Source organism: Amblyomma mixtum, chromosome 3 (assembly GCF_055824585.1).
Source record: "Amblyomma mixtum isolate Tamu chromosome 3, ASM5582458v1, whole genome shotgun sequence".
NCBI lineage: Eukaryota > Metazoa > Arthropoda > Arachnida > Ixodida > Ixodidae > Amblyomma > Amblyomma mixtum.
This window is the reverse complement of record NC_143014.1, coordinates 93,698,710-93,725,507: the sequence shown is the minus strand read 5'-3', so window position 1 is coordinate 93,725,507 and position 26,798 is coordinate 93,698,710. Positions and strand designations below refer to the sequence as shown.

At 51.5% G+C, this 26,798-nt stretch overlaps 1 protein-coding gene across 2 annotated transcripts in view; it reads right to left on the bottom strand.

Moving 5' to 3' along the window:
• LOC149350978 (uncharacterized) overlaps positions 1-18,979 on the bottom strand; it is a 39,177-nt gene extending 20,198 nt beyond the window's left edge. The window contains exon 1 of one of the 2 annotated variants that reach the window (XM_089576956.1): positions 18,636-18,979. In XM_089576956.1, coding sequence (XP_089433082.1) covers positions 18,636-18,731 — 96 coding nt within the window. In that variant the 5' untranslated portion in view covers positions 18,732-18,979. Of the gene's footprint in view, positions 1-3,182; positions 3,317-18,635 lie in introns of those variants that run through there. The other variant, XM_089576957.1, reaches the window with a different exon arrangement.
• Between the last annotated feature and the right edge of the window lie 7,819 nt (positions 18,980-26,798).

The window sequence follows — 26,798 nt, the reverse complement described above, 5'->3', positions numbered from 1 at the left end:
CAAGGGGGGTACCTATAGTTTCTGAAGGGCTTTTGTGAATGTTTGGATCTTCAGTGCCTCCTCGAAGGAAGCGCACCTCAAGCAACGAGGAGAGCGGAGCTTGGGCCAAGGAAATGCATAACGACTGCGCACGCCATGCTATTTCAGAAGGATGCGTGCGATTTCGGTCACTTGATGTCAGCTGAGTCGAATTCAGGCAACCCCGCTTCCGCCAACGTTAACGCTGCTATTGCTGACGACTAGTCGCAGGGAGGGATCGAGTACCTCTGGCTGCCAGCTTCCACCAGATGTAGCCGGAGATATACAGGGTGTTTCACCTAGGACTTTACACAATTTTTTAAAATAGGCTTCTCGAATTCGAAAAGCGCTTTTTTCGACATTGCATTATCAGTGATGTAGTGCACCAAAATGCAGGTAATACGTGCTAACTAGCAGGCTGGTCAACTAATATTGAATAATTTTTAACTATCACTGTTGGGCTCCTTAAATATATAGAAGCGTGAAACCCACCGCAAGTTCAGTTTTCAGAATTTCGGAAATGCGGTTACCCTCGGGACTGTGGTCCAACAAATTTTGGCTGCTTTTATGAGTTACGTGCATTGGAGAGGTTGCTTTGCCTGCATGCTTCTCGAAAGCGCATGTATTTTGACGCGATGCAGCCAAACTTTTGTTGCGCCACAACGCCGAGGGCAACCGCTTCTTCGAAATTCTAAAAACTGATATATGGATATTACTTTGGGTGGGATACACGCCTCTCAGTAATTAAGGAACCCTACAGTAATAGTTGAACAGTTAACAATTCAAAATAAGTTAACCAACCTGCAAGTTGGAACTTCTTAGCTGTATTCTTATGTACAACTCTGCTGGAAATGCTATGCCGAAAAAAACGCCACATTCTAACTCAAAAAGCCTATTCTTAAAAACTATGTAAAAGCTTAACTGAAACACCCTGTATATCATGGTTTGTTGACCATCAAGCTTACGTTGGCCAAACAACACAAAACACTATACTCTTGTACAGCAGCAGTAGCAAACACGGAACTTTTATTTAGCACTGCTGGAAAGCTTAAAGGAGGGCGAATAAATAAATAAATAAATAAGGAAAGAAAGATGGAAAGAAAGAAAAAGAAAGGAAGAAAGAAAGAAAGAAAGAAAGAAAGAAAGAAAGAAAGAAAGAAAGAAAGAAAGACGCCCCTGCATCCGGGCGCACTGCAGCAGCAGTGATTGAGACACCGGGCTACTGCCCTCAAAGCTGCATGCGGCCGCGGCTTTGATTGCCGGCGACCAGTCATGCGTCCACACGAGGGGGCCGGCACGCAACAGCGCCCGGGACGTCGTGCGCTGGCGTCTCGTCACCAGAACGACCCGCATCGCAGCATGCATGCGCTCGGCCGCCATTCCTCCACGCACAGGTCAGCGGGTGTAAATCTCTGTGATAAACCTCCCATTACATGCGTCGAAACAAGCGTTTTGGTGCGAAGAACCACCACCGCGGCGGAACATTCCATTCTGTTGTGCACAACGCCAAAGAAGGAAAGCGGCACAACTCCGCACTAAAGCGGACAAATGACCTGGTCGAGACCAACTAGCTCAAAATATTATTTGCTTTTTTTTTACAGGTGTGCTATTCAATCGATGACTCCGACCTTTGCGGGCCGCATAGCCTCCCGCAGGTTTTCTTTTTTTTCTTCTTTTTTTCTTTTTTGAGGAACTGCTATAGTGTAAACACTACCAGCGGATGCGTGCAGCTGTTGCCGGCTGCTGCTGTGATCAGGCGCGCCCAGGAATGCGGGTTGCGAGCTGTGTTCCTCGGTGGCACGTTTTGCGCCGCACTGCGTTGATGATGAGCTAGGGAAGCCCTTGGCGAAATAACGGTAGTGCAGAGGTAGAGCGCTACGGCTCTCACATCTCAGAGAGCCGCACGCAGCAGAACACGCTAAGCGCGCTACTGATTTCATGCACTGCGTTCACACCGCATCAAACGGGCGCTAGCGTGCGCGATGTAAATGGGAGAAGGGATAGTCAGAATGTGGCACGATTTGCTAGTCAGGAGCGCATCGAGGGAAGTGGTTTCCTCTTAAGAAATAGGTTAATTGGTGTGACGAAGTTTTCAAGCGCATGAAACTTTGTTAATCTTTTGTTGAGTACATTGCTTTAAATAGCGGCTCGTCAGATTTCTTTTATAATTGGCACTAGAAGGCTTGGCTGGAGGCGCTTCCTTGCAAAATAAAAGAACTGAGGAAACAAGAAACGGAGGTGCGTTTAAACGAGCGTATAAAAGAGAGCGAACATGTTTTGGAGGCTCGGAACTTCAGTTCCAATAGAAGTGAACGTATACGGCGCATCAACTAGTCGCCCAATGGTCCTTCACATCGCACTGTAACGCAGCGCTTGATTTTCGAAGCAAAGCGATGTCACGCCTTCTGAGACACGAATCAGCCGGCTAGAGACAGCGATGGGGTATACTTTTATGAGGAAATACATGACGTCACAAGAATGGAACGAGTGAAGGGGCACAATTTCGTTCAGTCCGATGGATACCCTGCTTTATTACTGTTCGCCTCTCTCCCTACCCTACCGTGAGAGACGGGCGGTGCCGCAGCAAGTACTCAGTGAGCGAAACCTCAGCAGAAAGTCATTTTCCACAAGGCGTGGAGCGATTCCGTAAGCGCTTGTGTAAGGTCGCCTGGAATTTCATCCTTGGATGCTGACCATGGAAGCCGCCCTCAGCGCCGACACACGCCACCCAAGGATCGCTGAGAAGCGAGCCAAATCGGCCAGCCCAGCGAGCGACCGGACGTGGGGAAACATCTCAGACCTCCGTGCTTTGTAGAAGGTCGTCGCGCCGTGGGCGCGAAATCACCACTGCGCGGACGGTGCCTGCACTTCCCAGCGCGCCACTGCAATCAACGAGACGAGCGAGCTCTGCCACGAGGCCGGCTCCAGGAAGACGCGCACTCTGTCTACAGCTTTAATTACGCGCTGTTAGCGACAGTAAAGCGGAGTAAGGTGTCGCTGTCGATGCAGGACGTACACGGAGGGAGAAAAATGGGCTCTTCATATCCTGTCGACGACGCACGACGAAGGCGGCACCGAGTAGCTCATATACGTCTACCTTCATAAAGGGCCTTTTAACGCCGTCCAGTCGAGCACGGCGCGTGGGAATTGCGCCGGCTACTTACTGTATGACGGCGTCGCGAACCCCGGGCCCGAGACTGCGGCACTGCACGACCGCCGGCTATCGAGACACGCGGCCCCATCGTCTCCGCGCGCGCAACTCGCCGCTTTGATGGCCGGCTGACCCCCTTCTCGCAGAAATAACCCTCGTCACCACGCCCGGCTGCCGCCGACAGCGCAAACAATGGGCCCCCAAACTGGCAGAGAACAATCAGCCCCAACCAGGGCCGCCACTTCCTATATTTTTGCGGCGACGTAGTGCTTTGCGCACGCGCCTATTATATATATATATATATATATATATATATATATATATATATATATATATATATATATATATATATATATATATATATATATATATATATATATATATATATATATATATATATATATATATATATATATATATATTCTGCCCTCGAATACTGCGGGGGTAGAGGGAGAGAAATATAGCGAGCCTCCCACTCGCGTGCGAGATTACGCCGACGGCCATCGCGTTCGTCCATTTCGGCCCGTTTCCTGCTGGTCTAGATGTTTCTCCAGCCGCAAAGGGCTAGGTACTGCCTCCTTTCTGCTTAACGAAATAAGGGGAGTAAAAGAAATGATGGAGAAAGAGACGTCTGGAGGCCAGGCGTGGGCTTTCTCGGCAGGCCGCTGGACCGAAGACCCCAAGGCCGCCCGCGCTGCCGGGCGTCGCGGGGCGGACAGCGAGAACCCTTTCTCGTCGGCCGGACAGGGCACGCATCGCCCATTGGCACTCTTTCCTTGCGGCGGCCACTTTGGTGGACTCGCTATATTTAGACCCCGACAGGCCACCGGGCCGGAACGTCGCGGGGGCAGCGCTAGTCTTCGAGGTCGGAACTGTTCCCTTTGTGTGGGCCGCGGTACGCGGAGTCGTCGGACGCCGCCCGCCCTGGGACAGCGGTGCTCCCACAGCAGCGGCGCCATCGGCTCGAGCGAGCGGCCGCGAATCGACGGTTGCGTCGTCGCGCGACGCTTTGCGGAAGTTGGCCAACACCGTATACAGCGGCGCCACACGTGCTCCGCAGGCCTCTGGACGCTCGTTCGTCGCTGTCACTACCGCTGGGTGGATGCACGACGTGGTGGCATACGGAGCGTAAATACGCCATACGCAACTGCCAACGTCGGCCTTTCGCGATGCCGCTGCGCGTACGTGACACGAATGCGTCCCCTTGATAGCCTCACAGCTTGCGCGCAGTTCAGATATGCATCCAGTTGCTTCGCGTTTATAGTTCGGTTCAATCGCAGTCACGTATATACTAACTCTCGCCTTCGGCCGTTATTTTAATGCGATCGTGACGTCGGACATGGACACCATCAGCAGTAGCTTTAGTTCTTTATCTGATGGGCAATCCAGTGGGGCCTGCACTGTCTTCTGGCTACGAGTTCCCTGCAGAGCATAGGTGCGGTGTCCCGTGCCGAGCACGCCGCGTGGTTGTCGCGAGAGCGGTGTACCAAAAGCGCCTTGACAATACGCCTGGCGGCGCTGGATGGGACAGCGCGATACGCAGCAGCAGAAGCGACTATGCGACTGGAGGACCGGCGCTTTCGAAGGGGACCCACTGACTGCAGCGATTCCGCAGTTATGCGAGTTGACTACGAGGGGGTAAACCGAATTCAGCGTCAAAATTCACTACATTTTGAACCGCTAGCTGGCATTTCATCGCCGCTGACACTGTACAGCCGATACGACAAGTGAGCGGAACACGCGGGAACGCTGCTACATTCTAGTTGCATTCACGGGCGGCCCAACGGGAAAAAATCCCTACACATGATTGTACGTACATGCACGGTGACAGGACCTTTTTTAGGGAGGGGCCAGAGATAATTACTTGTCTCGATAAAGAAGACCGTTGTGGAAGGTGCATGCCCAATTGAGGGTGATGGGGGGGGGGGGGGGGGGGGTGATTGAGTCTAATTTCGAGTGTGGCCCGGGCCCCCTCACGCCTCCCTTGAATGTGTGCCGGCGGTTGCATGTATCTCCGTCCTGCTATATACTGTTGCGTTGAGGTCACCGAGTCTTCTGATTTGTACAGGCGCGGACAAAAGTAAACGGAGCACGCAACTGTCTTCGAATATTTTTCACGCGTCACCTAATTGAAATTTCCAGCAGTGGTGCGCGTATGCTGGTAGAAGTGGTTGGTGGGCTTTCTTGTAGACAAGCAACGCTTCTTCATTACCAATGGAGAAAGCGTGATTTCGCTTCGAACGCAATAGCGTGCTCCGTTCACTTATGGCCGCGCATGTACATCGCTTGTCTAAGCAACAGCGCGCTCCTATTGCACTTCGCGCCGCTAGTATACGTCGACCTGCACCGCTAAACATGCATTACTGAGTACAGCCATAGCAAGAGTAGCGCAGGACGACGGACAAAAGGGGGAGCGAACACACACACACACAGCGCCTTGTCCGTCGTCCTGATTTTGCGCTACTCTTATGTTATGGATCAGTACCGACTTGCCCAAATTTCCGCCCTGAGTACAGCCATTGCGCCCGACATGAAAACGAATGAGAAATTGTTTTTTATTCATTCTCTACTCATGCCCTGCATCGGGGTATTGTGATAAAAGCCTCATTAGGCCGAAATCGGCCTAGGAAGGTGCGAAGTTTTGCGCGCCGATCGTATTGGTAAAAGCATGTGCGGGACTAATCTAGATGACAAGGGAACACATGGGCGGGTATACCACACGCATTTTCACTCTCAGTCCCAGACACCGCAAAGAATACGATCGTTGCTTCTGCATGCGGTTGCCCTCATTGAAACGTGCGCGGAGGCACTCTTGACATGATGGTCGTGCGGCTGTTTTTGTTGTGCTCGTTTAATTACCGCCAGGGAACCGCGCTTTCTAGCTGCGCTGCGGTCGTTCAACCCGCAGGGTTCTTTGTTCGTGCGAAGCCAGTGTGACGGATCCTGCCCGAGCGGGATACGCGTGTGGCGGCTCGCTGACCCGGTTTGGTGCCGCTCTACCTTGCTTGTTCCGAAAATCTCAACTCTAACGAGGTACTCGAGAGTATCGCGAAATGTACTCGTCTGCGAAGAAATTAGGGGAGTTAGAGGCTAAACGATTACTGACACTATATTATATCTGGGCTGGAAAAGGACATGTTGCTTTGTGTTCCTGACAGTGTTAAGTTCACGTTCTCTCGAACAGTAATGTTTAATGATAAGAATCTGCGCACTTGTACTCGTTCTGACTGTAATTCAGAAATGTTGCGCGGAACATATATATAGGTGGTTTCAGCAAATAAGAAGCTGATCCTCCGCTCTGTTCATTTATTAGAATGGTCTTTCATGACCAGGCGCCTTAGCTATCGCATCGCTGAGAGTGTCGAGGGCGCAGATCTGACCACGCACGGTCCGTTCCGCCGTGCGGATAGCTTCGGGAATAGCTTGCTCTACACAAAAGTGGAGGCGGCAGGTACGGGCAACTCATGCTGATCACACCGAGCACGCCTCAGTGCGCGAACACCGACCTACTCCCGACCCTTGGGTTTACCAAGGAGAAGGACTCCCATACAGTGAGCCCTGTAAAACACGAGCGGTCCAACACACGCAACATGGCTGTGTTTAAGAACCAAACATGGCTGCAAACTATGTGAGGACTAGCCTCCAACGGTGCTGCTGTTGAGAGGCGAAGAGGTATATACCCATGCGCACTGAACCGAGATCGGATTATGTGTCATAGGCCTGACGCCAGTTTTTCTCTGAGCGAACGTTGAGCATCGTGCGTCCACTTCCCACGCATAATTTTTCCTCTGTTGGCAAATGTTGCGGGTCAGAAATCGTGCAATCGACCACGCGACTCACGATAGTTTACGATTATTCACACGCTGTGACCTGGGCCGGATTTTTCTCGAGAACCAGCAAACGCAACAGAGCGTGCAGCAAGACGGGAGAATCCGGTGAAACTCTTCCTGCACAGAAGCCGGTACGGCGCTGCGCCAACAAAAGAAGCACGTCTTATCTGCGTGTGCTCTACAGCGGGAAAGCCTGCGCAGTGCCTGTTGCCGGCTGGTTCGTCGCTCAGAACTGCCATGCGAGCTGCGGGACAGAGCCGTTGTAGGAAGGGAAGGCCTGCTCTTTTATCGCACTTTTTTTTTCTTCCCCTGTCTAGACGGGGCAGCACGCGCAGCCAGACTAGGGTGCCTCGATGCAGCGCGCCGCTGTACACCCTAAGCTCGACGACGCCGGCGCCTTCCCGCGCAGCGATCGCGGCGCCAGTAAAACTTATCGAAGCGGAAGCAGCGTACGCCACGGCAGAACTGGTTAGCCGGGCCGCAGCGCCGAGCGGGCCAAAGTAGGTCCGCCCGGGATTCTTGAAAGTGGAGCGTCTGCACAATATGCCACGCTTTTCTTTTCTCCCGGTTCTCTGCAGTTCTTTTCCGCGTTTTGCAGAGAGCCCGCCGCTGCGCTGTGTCGGCCTCTCTGCGACCCTTTCTTACGGCTCTTCGTCCGTTTCAACCAGCTTACTCACAAAGCCTGTTTATCAAACACTAGAGCTAAACTGACTACAACAGCAACAATAACACGAAGGAGAAGAACCCATTCTATAGCGCGAAGGGCTGTAGTGAAGTCGGAGCTGATAGAGACATTCTCATTCAACAAGGCAGTCGCAGTCTGTGTGGTGGACACGAAATAATGGCCTTTGCATCAGCACTTCCACTGTGCCAGAATTGCACCATATACATGGGCATCATGGGCGTCGTATAAATGGGCTTCAGTGCACCCGTTTATACGACGGGCACCAGAACTGGAGGATACACCGTACTAAGCGATCAGAGTTATTGGGTCTCGGATAGGGCACCACAAAGTCTGGGTCTATGCGCTCGTACTAGGTCTGTAATTTCGCACCAAGTGCAGTCGTCGTAGCCAGCCTGCAACGTATACAGCGCATAAGCTCACGCCATGAGGCACAGAGAGAAATATGCAGACTCCCTTTCTCCTTCACGCAAATCTTTTGAGATATCGCCCGCAGTCCGGTTGCGGAAGTCCGTCATGAGAAGTTATTGCTGTGAAAACTTTCATTGCTCCAAGCTGAATGCGGTGCTTAAGGGATCCTATGCGATCCAACCAAGGTCCAACACAACCCAAATGCTTTGCACCAGTACTTCCAGAGCGCACCTGAAACGCGCAGAGCGCATCAGCCTTCGTGCCGCACGTCGGCCAAGTCACGTTAATACATAGTCGCTGAAGCTGCGCTCTGGTGAAGCGGGCCGCAGAATTGCTTTTGTACGAGGGCTATCAGTATAAACATCACCGGGCGCAAGCGTGCACAGCGTCTGCGAGCAAAATGATTTTTTTTTAAATCCGGGGAACGCCTTAACCACGGGCGGAAGTAATATCGCATGACGCTACTCGCGCCCTGGCCACAAAACGTTCTCGGCGCATAGAGGCTGACAGGCTCAGATTCAGTCCTGCAGAAAAAGGCACGCGTTATTCGGCGACGACGAACATCTGCCGCCGTGAGTTGTCCTTCAAGCATCCATGCGGCAATATCTTGTGCGTAATTTGGGTCAGCTTTTGATTCGCCTCGCCTACTGGAAGGGAGAAAGAAAGATACCAGTTTGGAAGGAGAGAGTGGTGTGAAAAGCGACCACAGTTTTCGTGGATGTGCACAAAGAAAAAAAAATAGAAGCAAAGGGAGAAAAACAGAGTAATAAACGAAGAATTTAGTGGTGTAATTTTTTTCGTCTCATGGCTCGAGAAAAGTGTTTAGTCTTGGATGATTTCGCTATTAGTTTTATTCTGCACGGTTCTCTTAGCCGTCAACTCAAGTAGACAAGGCAAATTCAGAAAAGGCATTGTTTCACGAGCTAGCCACCTCGCTTCCATGGTCTGTCTTCAAGTCAATGGGAATGATTCAGTCAAGGGGCCCGAAGGCTGCAAGTGAAGAGCACCGTGGTAAAGATGTAAGTAATTTTAGTTCCTAGTTTTTACAATATAAAAATATTTTCCAGCTTTAATAACGGAATTTAATAATGCAGCTTAATTACGTGATCATGACGACGGCGTTCAAACGGGAGGCCTTGAAATGTCGCGCACAAAAATGTGGATGTGAACAACCGCCAGCGCTTGCTATAGCCCTGGAATCGCAGTTATTACAGGTGCGAAAAAGAAAAAAGGAAATTAAGAAAGAAGCCTTCAAATGCGCGCCATCGCCAAACTAAGTCATATTTATATTTGTGGTTCATGACAAAGGCTCACGGGTCTCAAGCTTAATTTGTTATTGATGGAGAGAAATAGGACCAGACGAACTCGGACTTACCTTACCATGAAGTCTGTGAGAGGTTTAAAAATCTCCCACGGACTTCACAAACCTCTTACTGAAAAATCTCTCAAGCTGGTTCGGGTTACGCAGAACACTTCGTGTATTTTAGCTTCGCCGTCATAAGAACCTTTGCTGAGGAGCGCTCGCGTCTCGACGACCATTTCGTTTCGCCGAAAACGGTCAAAAATGATAACCACACTTCAGGCTGCCTGGGTCGGAAGGTTGGGCCACGAGACCCATTTCGACACATGCGGAGACAGGGAAGCCCACGGTTTCGTAGCTCCCGGCTTCCTGGACACAATCTTCCGCGTGCACATCACCACGCGCCAATCTCTACCTCCGCAATCCTGCTTCCTATCATTTCCGCCTGCGTACCCCATCAGCTTGTACCCTGTGGTGTTTTTATTGCGGTAATAATAAGCTCACCCTTGCTTGAATTGATCGGGGGCAACCTTACCAGGTGCATATATATATATATATATATATATATATATATATATATATATATATATATATATATATATATATATATATATATATATATATATATATATATATATATATACATACATACATATATATAGGTTGCCATGTGCAATTTGCATCTTGTTACTACGCAGTTAGCAGGGGTTGGCCACTATGGGCAGGTCATGATGACGACACGAGGCCACGTGACCGAGGCGGCAGGTGAGCCAGCTGCTTTTCTGCTTACAACGCCGCCGCCGACGTCGAATTTTCTGCAGAACGGGACCCGTGACTGATCTGCATGCATCGAACGATTGTAATAAAAAATTATGTCTTGCATATACTGTGCGTCATCCATGCAGCCACACGCAACACACATAATACACTTGACATATCACTTTGATGACAAAGCAATATTATGAATAACGAAGCATAACCACGAAAAACAATGCAAGGCAATGGCCACACAGTGCTGTAGCGCACCTAATTCGCATTTGGCCTAACTAGGCAAATCGACCGTCATTTTTTTTCTGTCGCGCGATGTATGCCTCAAGCGGGGCTGCTGCGGTACCGGTGCTTCTCGGAGGCGCTGGCGGTGCCTGAGGCACCTGTGCTTCCTTCTTCCCGTCCAGTGCAACCACGCGCAACAGGTCGGGCATTGCACGCGGAAACTTCGCCCACTGGCGTCTTACAGGAGAGAAGGGGCATGTTAACGCGATAATATTAGAGAGATTTAGTATTGCGGGCTTTGCGTAATTGCGTGCATAGCGGAATAGCGGGTCCCGAGTGCGCATGCGCAGAACGCTAACGGGGAAATAGCGTTAGCGTACGAACGCAATTTTCAGAAGTTAGCGTTACGGCAGTTGCGGATTTTGCGCCCTTAGCGTGAAAACATGGCGGCGTCCTTTCAAGCGAGAGCCGCCCGCTTCAGCCGATTCAGCAGCTCTTGCGATTCCGGTAGGCGTGCTTACCGGCAACTACTGGTGTTTTTGCTTTTCGCTATGACTTACCTTGCTTCTACGATAAAGTTTAAGCTGCAATTCAGCCCAGTTTTTGAGATACGCTCTTGATTCTGGAGCGCGCAAGCCTAATGGAACCTCAAGCTGCACTGCTACCGTCTGCAACGGCCCGAAACGCAGCAGAAACCTAGCAAAAACGTCTGGAACGAGACAAAAATAGATTTGGAGGTTTTTCGCGGTTTTTTATGGACTTAAATTATGTAAAGAGAGTTTATATTCAATTTACAAAAGTTTTTTGAACATTAGACGTCATGTGACGGCAAATATTCTTGCTCCAACGGCTTGTAGTTAACATTGCCTTTACTAGATGGCGCCACTGTTTTGCGTTTTTATTTCATTTTATTTCAATTTCTGGGTCATTTTGCAGACGAAAATTAACGCTGCACTAATAATTCGTTTAAAAAACTCGAAAATATTATACTTTGGCAAGTTAGCGGCAGTGTCGACCATTTTAGAAGGACCGTTCACATGCACGTCAAGCAGATGGCGTTTAACGTTTTCAAAACGCTATACTAAAACTCTCTGTGGGGATAAGTTGCTTGCGGCGCGCTAACGTAATCTCCCTTAGGTCCGCTATCACGCTAACGCTATACTAAAACTCTCTATTAAGGCTTCCGTTAGCGGCAACCCCGGCGTCGCCGGCGTGTCGACAAAGGCAGGTGGCTACATGCCACCTAGGTCACGTGACCTTACGGCGCCATCACAGCCCCCGTGGGCAACCTGCCCACCGGAGTGTGCAAACTGCCCATCGTGGCAGTTAAATTAATGATTGGTCGCGAGAGGTTGCTGTGTTCGAAACAGCCACCTGCCGGGGTAGTGACGCATGGCATAACCGCTGCACCACTGCGCCAGGAGTGGCATGATGACTCCGAGCAGTCTATGAATGTGGAGTATTTAAGCGTGACCAATTCCGCATATATGGGCATGTCGGCAGAAAGACGACATAGAAGGAGTACTTGCGCGGGAGGGATCTCCAGTGCTATCGCATTGTATTCTTAAGTTAAGCGTTATGTGATGGCGAAATAAAGAACAGTGTTCGCGTCTGCGAAGGGATACGCAAAGAGGACCCCAGGCCGCTGAAGGGACCCATTAACGCTATGGTGTTATGTCATTAAGCCGGAGCTTAGGTGTCCGCTTGAGTTTTTTTTTTACCTGTTCCTGCTTCATTGCTGCTCTGTCCTGCACACAAAACTGCACACATCTGAGCCGAATGCACCACGCTAAAACTTATTCTCTATGTCATAGCACGGTACTAAGTCCCATCCATCATGGCTATTATTCAGTGAGACATTGCTCCGACTGTTGCAAATTCTTTAGCAGCTACACCATTTCCGCCTCGTGGTGCTATATATGAAGTTGTTTGCCGCGATCAAGCAGTCAAACGCGATATATATAAACTTTTTTGTTTTTTTGCTCGATTATGCTCGATATGCCAGCGCGAGTAAGCCAGAATGCTTCGAGAGAGGAAAACTGAACAAAAAAATTACGGACAATTTAGCGTGGTTAGGCCAAATGCGAATTTGCTACGCTAGCACTTCGGTTTTCACTTCGGTTTCGGTTTCGCGTCTCGGTTTTCGAGGCCAAGCAGGCTTCAGACACAGATCGGCGAAATCGCACTCAAGCTCCGCCCTAAGGATATGACGCGATAGCGTTAACGGGTTAGTGCCCATATATGCGGAATTGGTCATTCTCTGCTTTCATAGATCGCTGGGAGTGCCCGTACCACTCCTGGCGCAGTGGTAACGCACCACTGCCCCAGCAGGTGGCTGTTTCAAGCACAACCAGCGGTGGGGCTTGCGAGACCCGCGACCACCTGAACTGAACTGCCACCTGCCACGATGGGCAGTTCGCTCACAATCCGGTGGGCAAGTTGTGATGACGTCACAAAGCCACGTGACCTAGTTGGCCCACATAGGTTGCTTCAAGGTCCAGCAGGCTTCAGACAAATATCGGCGAAATCTGAGCGCGGGCTTAGGTTCTAGCGCACTGGAACAGACGCCCCGGCAGTTTCCCTTTCTGGCGCACCACCGCACCCTTCTCGCTGCGCTCTCTGGTTTTCCCGGGAAATGCGGCTCTGTCGTGCAGGCGGTCGGAAATGATACACCGATATACAGAGCGTGGCTGAGTATATAGAGGTGGCGGGGCGTGCTCCCGGACCCCTTCTGTCGTTTGCCAAGCCGCTGCTGTTCGACAAACGAGGGGCGTATTAGAACATTCAGACGATGTAATGAAATCGCAGCGTCGCCGAGAAAAAAAAAGTGGCAGCACGTAGTAAGAAAGGGTTAAGGCAGCGTTCTATGTCCGAGGGACCGTCTTGACAAAGAAGAAAACAATGTATTACGCAGCGGGCTTGTCACTGGTGCTGACTTGTACCATGCCAGGCACAGTGCCCGCTGAGATTTTAAAGCTGGAAGCGTTCTTGGATCTCGCTGAGCGTGTTGCGGCGCCACCGCACATTCTGGGCGTTGCGCCCAGTGGGCAGAGTGAGCCTGCTATGATCGTTGCGTTCGTAACCTTCACTCGCGCTCTAAAATAACACATCCTTTTATTTGGCCGCAACTCACACAGAAGACACTGACACTGTGTCATAAAAACTGTTTCCGGCCCCGTATATGGTCAGGTGTAGTCCCCGTGCATTGACAAAGTTAGGGAGCCATAGAGTTCATTCAGTCTCAACTCGCTCGGCCGTCGAGAATCGACAGGAGCCTTTCCAGGGCAAGGCCTCAATCTACGCATAAATGCACGCAGCAGAAGCTAGTCGTTCGTGCACTGCGTGCCTGGTCCGTGCTCCGCACAGGCCTTTGTGTCTGGGTGCGTGTATGTTTCCCCACGAGATTGACGGCAGCGAACCGAGGCCGGCGCCTCTTCGAAGCAGGGTAAAGGAACCGAATCGGCAGACGGGCGCAGCGAGAGCGGAGGCGACCATCACCTGCGAGCACCTGCGGATGCCCCAGCGCGGGGCGACGCCCACGGGCGAGCTCGCGCGCTAAGCGACCCCTATACGCTCTGGAGGCCAAGCGGACAGGCCGCTGCAAATCCGCCCGTCGGGGAAGGCAAAGTGCGCGACATGGCGTGAATCGACCCCATCACGCGATGCTTGCTCTCAAGCGACGGAGCGCGCCACTGAGAACAATGCTCCAGCCAGGGCTGGCTCTATTCCTTACACTGTTTTCTCACTGGGTGTTGGAATATTGACGGCCGCTTCGTAGGCTGACGCAACCGCAACTGCAATAACACGAGGCCTCAGCGATGCAAGGCAACAACAACTTTTCAGCCCGTCCCGTCGTACAGAGGAGGCAATGGCGTAAGAGGGGCTTCTCGGTTCCTGTCGAAGAGGGAAACTGTGAAGAGGGAGGAGGATGTCCCTTTCAGTCACTCCTCCGTTTTGTGCCTTCGAGGAGCTCTATAGGAAGGCAAAAAAGAAATAATTCGCTCGTGCTCCCTGATTCCTTCGGATTACGATTTCTACACTGACGGTTTTCTAAAATCCTGTTCAACAGTAACACTGCTGCTTATTTGTGCGTCTGCGGTAACTCTAAACGATTTCAAATGACATGAAAATGACGCACCATCTTTTTTCCTTGGTTTCAGATTTACCCTATGTGGACGCAGTCATATTTGTACTGTGCTGTGGCAGTAGCGTTCCGACTGGCGGGTTTCATAGAGGCTTCTTACCGGAGGCTACCGGAACGGTCCAGATTGCAGATGGCTGAGTCAAGTTGTAAAGAGAAAAAATATCTATATAACGTGGAATAATGTTGAATGATTTCAAATAATGCCGAGCAAAGAAAAAGAAATGCACATTGTCGAACTGCTCGGAGGATGAATCGCGATAAAGCCAGGTCAGCCGCAGGCACACCTCAAAGCAAACAATAACTTGCTCCCGCGCGCGACGCATCGTCCTTCTTTATTCCAACGCGAGATGAAAGATGAGGCACATGCATAATTAAAGTAATGACAACCGAACCCTAATGTACCTTGCTTCGCCCACATGTGCAGATCATTATTTATCGATTATTCCCAATTGTTAACTGCTGTTCCTTCTGGAATGAAATGTTCGATTGACAAAGAAAGGACATGTGTTTTCTCATGCCACAAACAAGGCTCACACTGCTTTGATGGAGCTGGCAATGGATTGCTTTGTAGATCATGGCCTGAGGTGTGCCAGAAAGCTGAGTGTTGCGCAGCGGTCGTATGGAGCAGGAATTCAGCTTCGGAAAGAGGAAGCCTGCAGCGTGGCTCAAACAGTTTTGTAGTAGGGAAATACTTTGCTCACTTTGTCGTATTATTAACACTGATCAGGATACAATCGGCGCCGCTCTCGCCGAATCGCGTTCGAGGACATACGAGGTCTGTTAGAAAAGTATCCGACCTTTTGCCGAAGAAAAAAAACTGGCATAACTGGAGCGTTGGAAACCTAATCACCTTCAAAGTAGTCTCCTTGGGACTCCACATACTTCTCCCAGTGGTGCTGCCATTGTTGGAAGTATTCCGAAAAGGCCCCTTTCGGAATGGAGTTCAGCTCAGCTGTCGTTGCAGCCATAATGTCCTCTCTTGCCTGAAATCGCGCTCCTTTCAATGGCCTCTTGATTTTGGAAAACAGCCAGAAGTCACAGGAGGCCATATCAGGAGAGTAAGGAGTCTGTTAAACTACAGCAGTCTGGTTTTTCGCAAAAAAAGTGTGAATTTAGTGCGAGGAATGTGCAGGAGCATTGTCATGATGGATGCGCCAATTTCCTGTTGACCTCAATTTCGGCCTCTTGCGCCGCACAGCACCACGCAGGCGACGGAGGACATCCCTGTAGTATTCTTTTGGTCAATGTTTACTTTGTGGGGTGCGTACGCGGGGTGTGCCACACAGAGGGAGTCAAAGAAAGCAGTTAGCATCACTCTGACACAGCTGCGCACTTGGCGGGCCTTCTTTGGTCTTGTTGACGTGGAATGCTGCCATTGTGACGACTGGGATTTGGTTCCCAGGTCGTACCTGTACACCCAAGACTCGTCACCAGCGATTATGGTGTTGATGAAGTCGGGGTCACTGATTGTGGAATCCAGCATATCCTGTGAGACTTCAACACGAAGCTGCTTTTGCTCCACCGTGCGCAGCTTCGGCGCGAATTTCGCCTCATCTTTCTCCATGGCTAAATTTTCGTTGATAATGGAATGTGCAAAAAAATTGGTGATGTCCACCTCTTCCACAATTTCTCGGATAGTCACACGACGGTCCCGCGTCACCACAGCGTTCACTTCGGCAATGACCTGGTCATTTCGGCATGTTGATGGCCGACCGGAGCGTGGCTCTCTCTGCACCGATGTGCGGCCGTCTTTAAACCAATTGTACCACTGCTTATTCTGTGTGCTGCTCATAGCATTGTCACCGAAAGCCGTCTGAATATTCCGAATGGTTTCCACTTGGCTGTCGCCTAGTTTCTGGCAAAATTTGATGCAATAGCGCTGCTCCTGTCGCTCCGCCATTTTCCTTGCAATAAAAAACCGACGAGAGCACTGCGCACTGCCTCACTCAAACGCTGCGTGCCAGTGACTGACGCTATCGGCAGGCGAGAAAAAATTTGTCCATGCGCACGAAGGTTCAAGGTAGGCTGGTGCAAGCGTGCTTGTTTCAAATCCATCAGGTGTTCGTAAAAAAAAATAAAGTCGGATACTTTTCTAACAGGCCTCGTATACGGCGTGCGCCACATACGTGCATACACTGCGTTTCCTGCACGTGAGGGGGCCAGCGACATCTCTGTGAAACGCAGCGAACCCAGGACGTCTCTATCAGCAGCTGCGAGACCATCCGCGACTCTCGTGTGCGAGCGGAGCGAAATTTGATCTCGCGCTGAGAGGCAACACCACGTTGCAAAAGCATGCGCTGCGCGACTGCCTATGGCGTGCACCTTTGATGCGCAGCCCTGCACCCCGGCATGCGTGGTCCATCAACAAGCCAGAGATCGATCTTCGTCGATCTGGACAAGCCCATTCACTTGCGGGGGGTGGTTTTCTTTCCTCCAGCCAACGTGTTTATTGAGGCCCCAGGTAAAACAAATTCACCCATATATTTGCAGCCATACGAATGCATATGTGCCAAGACTACTTAACGGCTGACGGCAAATAATATTTTAATCACGTGGCCTTCATGTGCGCGGGAAACTAAAATATCTACGGTGTTCTGGCATTCCGTCCGTGCACGCATCTTTACTTAATGAACCCCCCCCCCCCCCCCGCCCTTAAAAAAAAACACAGAAAAAACGAGCATTCGATGCGCCATTGTGCGCCTCGGGAAGGATGAGGGCGCATGCTGGGCAGCGCAGAGAAACGCGTTGATCTTGGAACTTGCTTGTAGAACCGATTGTGAATGGAAGAGCCGGCTTTTTGAACCACGGGCTGATGCTGAAGCCTATCTGATTCTGAATGAAAAATCGCTGGGCGCTGCAGCTGACGACTGGAGCTGAAGAGAATATTGAGGGAGGAATAACGGCACAAGAGCAGCATCTTTCAACGGTGCCCAATACAGAGAAAATAAGGAAGGAGAAGCGTGTACAGTGGCCACGCCCGTGTCTGGGACAATCCCGCAGTGGGCGTATTGGCCATCTTTCAAGTGAGAACAGAAAAAGCAACGGCAATAACCTGACCTTTCTCGCGTTGTAGCAGCGAATAGTGGGCATTTGGCCAGTGCAGGATTTAGCAAGAGACATTTGCAATGTTGCGGCAATTTCACGCCTTATGTTATCGTCATTACCTTTGTAGAAGCAAGATATGACCAACAAGATGGAGCACAAGGGGGGATATCCTGAAAGAGTAGGTGGGTATGCTACATTGGACAGCTCACACCAAAAACAAAGAACACAAGCACTGATCGAGAAATTACTGGTCATGTCTGCACTTGCGTAGCACGGATAATTCATTTTTGGGGTGCGCGCCATGGATAAATAAAGCGAATCTTACCCTTCGATGTGCCGTTCATTGTACTGAGGGTCACTGATATGACAAAGAGGACTAGCACCGCACATACTAATTTATCAGCCGAAGTTCGTTTTTGTCATATATTTACGTGTACTGCGCATTAACAAAGCAAGAACAAAACTCTTTTCCCCGAAAAGAATTCGTTACGTATATTTTGAATGCAGTCCGACGACACAGGCGACAATTCCAGATAGCCCACTAAAATTTGAAATCGCAGAGAATCTGCTCCATGCCGGCGCATGGTGCACTCTCGTCCGCCGTCTGCAGTGCTGTTCTCCGAAGAGCTCTGCACGAACGAAGAACCGGGCCGGTCAGCGAGCCCTTGTCCTTCTGCGGCGCCACGTACCCTTAGTACGTCGCCTCGCGGGGCATACTAGGGTTGTGGGTGACGAGATCATGGTATTCGCCTGTTGACGCACTCTTCCCCTCGTAATTATGCTGAGCAAGGATACAGCGCCAGGTTAGTGGACACTGCCTCGGTAACGAGGAAACCGCGTTTCAAGAAGGGGGCCACTCTGTAGCTCCGACAAAACGTTCGACGTCGGCACTCGCCTTGTAAAGGCAACAGAAAGACACATTGCCTGTTCCGTTGCCAGATCAGTCTTTGCATGAGAAGTGTAGTGGGAATTATAAAGCCAATCTGTCCATCCATTTCCATTCAACCTGGTGATGTGCTGACAGTCACGTCATCTCCGAGGGTCGGAAAGGAGGGACTCACCGGAGGAGGCAGGAGGTCCCTGCCGATGGAGCCCAGCTCACTGGCCGGGTAGTCCATGCCAGCGGCGGCGGCGGCGGCTTCCTGGGCCTTGTCCATGGCAGCAGCGGGCGTGTTTAGCGGGAGCACCTGCAGCGAGCCGACTGGAGCCGGCCAAGCGGCGAGGCCCCGTGACGCCGTCCGAAGTAGGACAGTGCACTCGCAGCCAGCCAACCAGGTTGAACGCCGCCCGCGAGAGCGCGACCCGAGGAAAGCCCCATTTTGTGCCTTCCCTCACCGCGGCGCGCCTCGGCGCCTTTGTGGCCCACAACGGCGAATGTCCGGCTTCGCCTCGCGTGGACACGCGGCGCACCACAGCTCCCCGAGGAAGCCCATCGCCGCCGCTGCACGCACCTCGCAAGCTGCCACTTCCGAAAACACTTCGCGGCACAACAGAACGCGTGCGCCGAGTTTTCAGTGTCGCAAGAATAAGTGCGCTGAAATCCGTGTCCCACGCTGCTGAGCTTGTCCCGACGCACGCGGCCGGATGCGGCAGTCTCATTCGTGCAACGCTGCGCGTTTTGTTTTTGCGGATGAAATCGCGCTATTGCGTAGCGCATTCTTTTCCTAAAGGTGCTCTTGCATGGGAAACAGCCTTTAGGCATCCATGGGCTCCGCGGAAGAATTGGCTGCGAAGTTCCCATGCTCATCTTGTAATAGCTGCGTCCGTTGAACAGCGGTGCGCTCTCGGCGATCACCTGCAACTTCCGGTGCCTCCCATTTTCTGCGACGAACGCGCATAGCACTGCCGTCGTTTCCCGAAGCGGATCGGTTTGCATCTATACCAACACTCTGACACAACATCTGGCGACTACTTACTCGCAGGTACAGTTCTTCATCGTTATCGCTGTCACCCGCTGCTTGAGCCCGGCTCCTCAACACCTTCGTAAATGAAGTCATCTTCTATTCCATTCATTTCATTCGAAATTCCTGTAACTTTGAAAGTTTTAACGTCTGTCAAAAATCCACGAGCAGACGAGCTGAATTGATCTTCTCTTAGCCGTCCTGTCGGCGTCACTTCATGGTCGGCCGTTGCCATCCACACTGAGTGCAGGAATAAGATTTCTGATTTAAATGGCGCACAGCTGAACGGCGGTGCATGCTGGAAGGTAGTTAATAATGGTAATAATAAGACGTGATAGCAGCAGGCAGCTGTCTTCATCTGGCAGCTTCAGAGGGAGGGTGCCACGCAAGGAAACTTATATATTACACACGCACCTGAAACGCAGTAGCCTTTTGAGATTGTTGTTTTCTTTTTTTTTTTTTTTAAACACGAGTGCGGCCCTTAGTCGAGTGTGCATGGCTCTTTCTGACGGGGCTATGGAAAGTGCGGCGAGCAGTACATTTCCTCATTGCCGGAAGTGCCCCAATATAATTGGCGCCGGGCGGTCCAATGTGTGTTTACCTCGAGCTATAGATGTGATGCGGACCGTGTCTGTACTTACGCGGTGCCTGGCCTACAGGCGGGCGCTGTAGTCCAATAAAAGCACACTTGTTAGGAACCTCTCGAAACAGTGATTACTCATATCCGTAGAGTGTACAGCTTGAATGTTCGCAAGAACTTCACACAAAAATACTTTGTGCTGCAACTTAAAAGAAAGGCGCAGTGTGTAGCTAACTCACTTCTCGGCGGACACCTCAACCGCGCCATCAGATAAGAGAGGAACATGTGCCGAAGAAGAGGAGGCGGTGCCCGGCCGAGGCGAAGATCCTGTACAGTTCGGTATTACTGCACCAAAACGGGGCGAAGGAGGACGAGCGTAGTAAGCGCGGCGTTCAACTAAGAAAACCAGCTGATGGCTCGATCCTCAAGACTCGAGGGCAGCTACCATAATCGATGAGACGCCCTGGAACACGGTACGCCTTTCCTGCAATGCATTTCGTGCTTAATTCTACTCTCGACGGCGAAATCAACTGTTAATTTTTTGGCTATTCCCGGAATGGAACAACGTAGGAGTGGCTTTGGAGTGACCAACAATGGCACCTCTGCAACATCATATGGCGTCGAGTCCGTTAGGATTATTGGGAGCTGAATCGTAATGGCTTTTGTTCGAGAAGGATTAATCTCAACTCTCACCGCGTACTTTAGCGAGAGGGTTGTACAATGCAGCTCCTCGTCACCAGTTACACTTGCACTCGAAGTGGTACCGGGTGAAAGTAAACTCTCACTGGGGCAGCGCAGGTCTCATAAATTGAACCCGATGGGCATGAGAAGCGGAAGCAAATCCTTATTTCGCGAGCCAGATTGTTAAGGGCAGAGTCGTAAAACTCCCGAGGGAGTTGGTGCACTGAACTTAATACAGGTATACACGAATCTTCAGCTGGACACCTTGCATATGCCTTTCCAACCAACATTGTTTCCAGCCAAGTACCTCATGATCTGAACAAAGGTGTCCATTTCTTTTACAGCGGCAGCTGTTAATGCCTCGTTTCCCAAGATCGAGTCATAGCCCTGTCGGCGTCTGCAGAGAAACGAAGAGCACAGGAAGGCGAGCGGTGAGGAAAGGGAGCAAGAGGTGAGGAGAGAAAGAGAGTGCTTACTAGTTGGCGTTAAAGGCCCTGTGGTCCCGAAACTCTGTCGTCGGCGTTGTGAGCGAAAATCACGAACATGACTCTGGCAGGTGGTGCCCAGAGAGCAACCTAGGAATCAGGTGGGCCACTACAGGTCGTATTCACGCCAGCGCTCGTGCATACGAAAGCGCTTTTCAAGAAGAAGAGGAAGTGTGTGTGTGTGTGACAGTGATCTGAAAGCGCACGTCTGGGCTACGCCGCTGTTGACCCTCGGCCGCTGATTACCAACGTGACATCTGGTGGAGGTGTTGGGTACGTCGTTAATGCACCGTACGCCCCCTTCAAGCCGCATTTCAAGCCCCGGACAAATACCGAAGGTAGACACGCCAGTCCACCGGGGCAGTCGCCGATTGCAGGGCTTACCTCCCGAATTTGGACTGCTTTCTGTTTACCATTGTTCACGCAGGGCAGGTGCTACAACAATGAGTCCTCCAGCTACAGTCCCGCTGGTCCTGCTCCACCGCCAGCGAGAGCCACCCTATTTCCACAGTCAACCGCACGAGGACACCGAAAACTGGCTGGATCAGTAGGACCGGGTGGCAATCTACAATGATTGGGGCGCTGACCGCAAGATGCGGCATGTTTATTTCGCCCTTGAAGACTTCGCGAGGACCTGGTTTCTAAACAATGAATCTGGCCTTGAAACGTGGGATACGTTCAAAACAGAGTTCCTCCAAGTCTTCAAGGACAGCAAGTCCCCAGCGAGAGTGTGACGGTGTATGTTGAGGAAATGAAGAGACTTCCGACGTGCGGACCCAAGCATGTCGGAGGAGAGGAAGGTGAGCTTCCTGATGAAAGGTGTCAAGGAGAAGCTGTTCGCCGGCCTGGTTCGAAGTCCTCCAGTCACTGTAGCTGACTTCCTAAAGGAGGCGAGCACCATAGAAAAGTCTCTTTACATGAGGGCCCGGCAGTACGACCGTACAACAGCATCCATGCTCGCGGCCACTGTGGAGGGCGCCACGGTGAATTCGGCAGACTCTCTACGTGAGATTATTCGATGCATCGTGAGGGAGGAACTGGCGAAGCTCTTTCCGGACAAGGAACAGCCTCAGGTTAGCACACTTGCTGACGTTGTCCGTGAGGAGGTGCAGCAAGCTGTAGGTACTTGTACACCGCTACCTGTTCCCGGCCCTGTGCAGCCTCAGCCTCCGAATCTCAGTTACGCCGCCGTCACACGCCGTTTTATTCCATCCTAGCCGAACCGACGTTACGACACACCTGCCTCCGCCGCTACACGAACTCCACCTCCCCAGCCGAATTCTCCACAGCTGCTAGGACGCCGCAGAACGGATGTCTGGAGAGCGCCAGACAATCAGCCGCTGTGCTACCATTGCGGTGAGGCTGGACATGTTTGGCGCCGCTGCCCATACAAGGAGATGTGCCTTCGAGGATTCCCCGTCGGTTGTCCTCGTCCGATGTATGTAGAACGACCGCAGGAGATCGCGGACTACATCTCGCAAGCGGACTCCGTACAGCACCGTTTCTCTCGATCTCCATCACCGCGTCGCTACAGTTCCCCAGGACGAGGCCAGTCTCAGAGTCCCCGTAGGGGAAACTAGATGTAGCAGCCTCTGGAGGTGCGGCTGCTCAACGAAAAAGTATACAAGATCCTCCATCACCACAAGACAGTTCTCAACCAACGCCGAATTCCGTAGCCGTACCGACGATTCTTGAGGCCACGTACCTCAAAACTAGCCGATGTCCTGACGCAACCCTCCATGGCCACGACGCCTTTCCTCGATGCCGAACTCCTTCGACGCACTGTAGCCGAGACAGAATGCCTCGACATCCCCAAAGTAAGACACCACCAACTGCCGACCTGGAGATTTCGGTTGACGGCGCCGATGTAACCGCGCTGGTGGATACTGGCGCCGATTATTCAGTACTTAGTGGACAATTCGCCGCGGCACTAAAAAAAGGTCACAACCGCTTGGGACGTACGGCCCACAGATGCGGACTGCAGGGGGATATTTGATTACACCTACGGAAACGTGCACATCGAGGGTAACCGTTCAAGGCCAAACATTCTTGGCAACGTTCGTAGTGTTAGCCGAGTGCTCCCGGGACGTCATACTCGGTATGGACTTTCTGACCGAAAACGGTGCAGTTATTGATCTGCAATCGCAGTCCGTCAAGTTCTCGACCGAGAAGGCAATATCCGTGTATATAGTGTTCTCCCAGCGGCGCTGCACATTCTGGACGAACACGTGACCGTGCCTCCACGTTCCAGTGTGATGGTAACCGTCGGCTCCTAGCACATACGGCAAATTGAGGGTGTCGTCGAAAGCAAGCAGCTGTTGCTACTGGACATGGACAGAGGAATTGCCGTCGCCAGGGCGGTTGTCTTCCTTGAAGATAGCAAGGTCAACGTTCTTCTCACCAACTTCAGCAACGAACACCAACACCTTAACAAGGGGTCGACTGTGGCGTATATTCACGCTCTTAGTGAAAATAGGTGTGTGCACAGTTTAACAACTGCTTCAACAACTGAGCCCGACGGACTTGCTGGTGTTGCTTACGACATTAACCCAACCCTGCGGCTCGAGCTGCGAGACAAAGTGCGGGAACTGCTCAATCGCTACCGCGGCGCCTTCGCGTCCTCGCCGCCTTCGCGTCCTCGCCGCGCGCCGGGCGGACGCATTGTTGTGATCGGAGGCCCAGCCAGCGGAGAACGGCGAGCCGGGCTGGCGCCATCGGGCTACGCTGATCAAAGGCGCTGTTTTTAAGAGAAGACGAAAGGAAACGCTGGCGGGGGGGCGGCTTCTGGCGACGGCGTCGGCGTGGACAAATGCTCCAATCCCCTTCGCCGGCGATGCTGAATGCGGCACTGGTGCCGAACTGCGCTCTGCTGTGGACTAGCAGAGGAGACGGCGACGGCGGAGGCGAGGGCGACGGCGGCGCCAACCCATTGCCCGCGTGCGCCCTGAGCAGCCGACAAAGCGGGGGTGGTGACGGCTGATTTGTCCCTTCCACCGACCTGAAGAGGTCACCGGTGGGAGCCGTCAGCACTCGCGTCTCCCACGACCAGGATCGTCACTCAGCAGCGAACGACCTTTGGGTCTGGTCGGCCCGCGGCAAACCAAACAGTTCGCGACGGCCAGGCCCCAAGTTCCTCCTTGCCAGTGTGTGTGTGCGGTGTGCGCGGTCACGTGGGGAGGGCGGAGCTTAAGAAGAGGCTCAAGGCCCATTGGACCCTCGACCAGAGTTCGGATTCCCTAGCTAGGGGCCTGGGGAATGTGAACTGTACTTAAGCCGCAATCTGTGCTGTGTCACAGAGCTTCTCCCTGACCTCTTGTCAAGAGCTTCTTCCCTTTTCTGACTTTGGTCTCCTTACTACTCTGTAAATAATGTAAATAAACCTTCAAGTTTACTTCTCCTCCTAAAGGCCTCCCTCCGTAGTCTGCCTGCTTCGTCCTCATGTGGTGAAGCCCACGGTCCCGATCCCCGAGCACATCAACTGGTGGCTGCGGTGGGATGCTGCTGCCCTAAGCACTTCAGCATCTTGCGAAACATCGCATTATTACAGATGAAAATGTTCCGCCACTCCGACAGTCACCTTTTTTTGCTCAAGAAAAATAAAGAAACTTCTTCTTCTTCTATGAAGTGTCTACCAAATAACGTGAGGCTATTAGCACACAGGTGAAAGAAATGCTCGCAAACGACGTTATTCACCCTTCTTGGAGTCCGTGGGCAGCACCTGTAGTGCTTGTGAAGAAGAAGGACGGCACCTTACGATTCTGCGCTGACTACCCTCGGTTAAACATCACTAAAAAGGATGTGTATCCGCTGCCCAGAATTGACAACGGCTTGGATCGCTTATTCAACACCAGATATTTTTCCTCCATGGACTTGAAGTCTGGATATTGGCAAATTGAGGTACTACGAAAAAGACCGCGAAAAGACGGCATTCATCACTCCAGACGGGTTGAACGAGTTTCAGGTAATGCAATTTGGTCTTTGTTCGGCACCCGCGACTTTCCAAAGGCTCTTACGGATCTGAAGTGGCAAACTTGTCTGGTCTACCTAGACGACGTCATCGTCAGCGCTCGTGCAGACGCCAGCGCTCGTGCAGACGAAAGCGCCTTTCAAGAAGAGGAAGTGTGTGTGTGTGTGAAAGTGATCAGGAAGCGCACGTCTGGGCTACGCCGCTGTTGACTATCGGCCGCTGATTACCATCGTGACAGTATTACCTTGCGGCGTCATCACAACCTTTCCCACCGGATAGAGAGCAAACTGCCCACCGTGGCAGCTGGCAGTTAAGTTAGTCATTGGTTGCTCGGGAGGATAAATCTGGGCCGCACAAGGCTCACCGTTGGGAGCACCTGCCATCGCAGGGCGGTGGCGCATCGCTTAACCACTGCATCTGGAGGGGTATGAGGACTTCCAGGGACCTATGAATGTAAAGCAGAAAATCACATCCTGCGTATATATGGCATTTAACCCACTGCGCTATCCCTCCAATGCTCCGTCTTTCCACTGCCCTGTGGAGGAAAAGGCGCTGCCCATTGATCGCTGCCTGCAAGCGCGTGTTTATTGCGCATGTGCTTGAAGACCCGAAGCATCTAAACCGATAAGCTCTTCTCCAATTCTGTTTCTCGTAGAGTAGAGATACGTTTTTTAGGGAGGCGAAGGCAGACGTTAAAAGACTGGGTGATCATGGAACGTCTAGACGGCTGCCCGTCGGGCAATCTAATGAAGGTCCTTCACTAGCTGTTCTTATGAGCCTTCAAATGTCTAATCGCGAGCGGAAACGCAAAACAGAGCAGAGATAGTGATTGTGGCTAGATTTTGCACCTTCTTTTTATTTTCTTCTCTTGCATCCTTCAAAGCGGCCAGGCGTGCGCGCCAGAAGTTACCAAGGGCACTACACTGCTAGTGGCGGTGATTTAACTCAGTCTACAAAAGAGCTTCTGTCAATCCGCGTCAACAAAAAGGTAGTAGTAGCAGTTTATTATTAAACCACTCGAAAGATTTTAGCGCCGGACGCCAGTAAAAAAAAAAACAGTATTCGCAATTTTTTTCGCGTGACGATAATGGAATATAGTAGACACCAAAAATAAGAAAATAAGCACTAAGTAATTTTTTTCTGAGCCAACGCCATTGCCCTATTTCATTTATATCGTTGCTAGAACGCCTCAAGTGTACACCCTGCAATAATGAACCAAAAGCCGTATACAACCCGTCTATATGTACGGGCCCGAGTTTGGCCAAGGCCCGCAACTTACAGCCCGAGCACGGCCCACGCCCGAGACTTTAAGCCCGGGCATGACCAAGCGAAACAGCACATTTGCAGACTCAGCCTTGTGCAGGGCTCTACTGTGAGGGGCGGCGTGTAGAGAAGGCTGCATGTGGTTTTGGCACGCTGGAATCGTCGAGCGGAATCTCATGATCTTTACGATATTGAAAGGCGTCAAATGGGACAACTATGCTAAACAGAGCTTTCGCTCGTCTTGCTAGGTCCAGCTGGGTTCAACAGCAGCAAATTTTTTTTTTTTGCTATTAAGGTTTTGCTATCGTCAAGAGCGTTCCCCGTTGGTTCATATGACAGTCTTAACT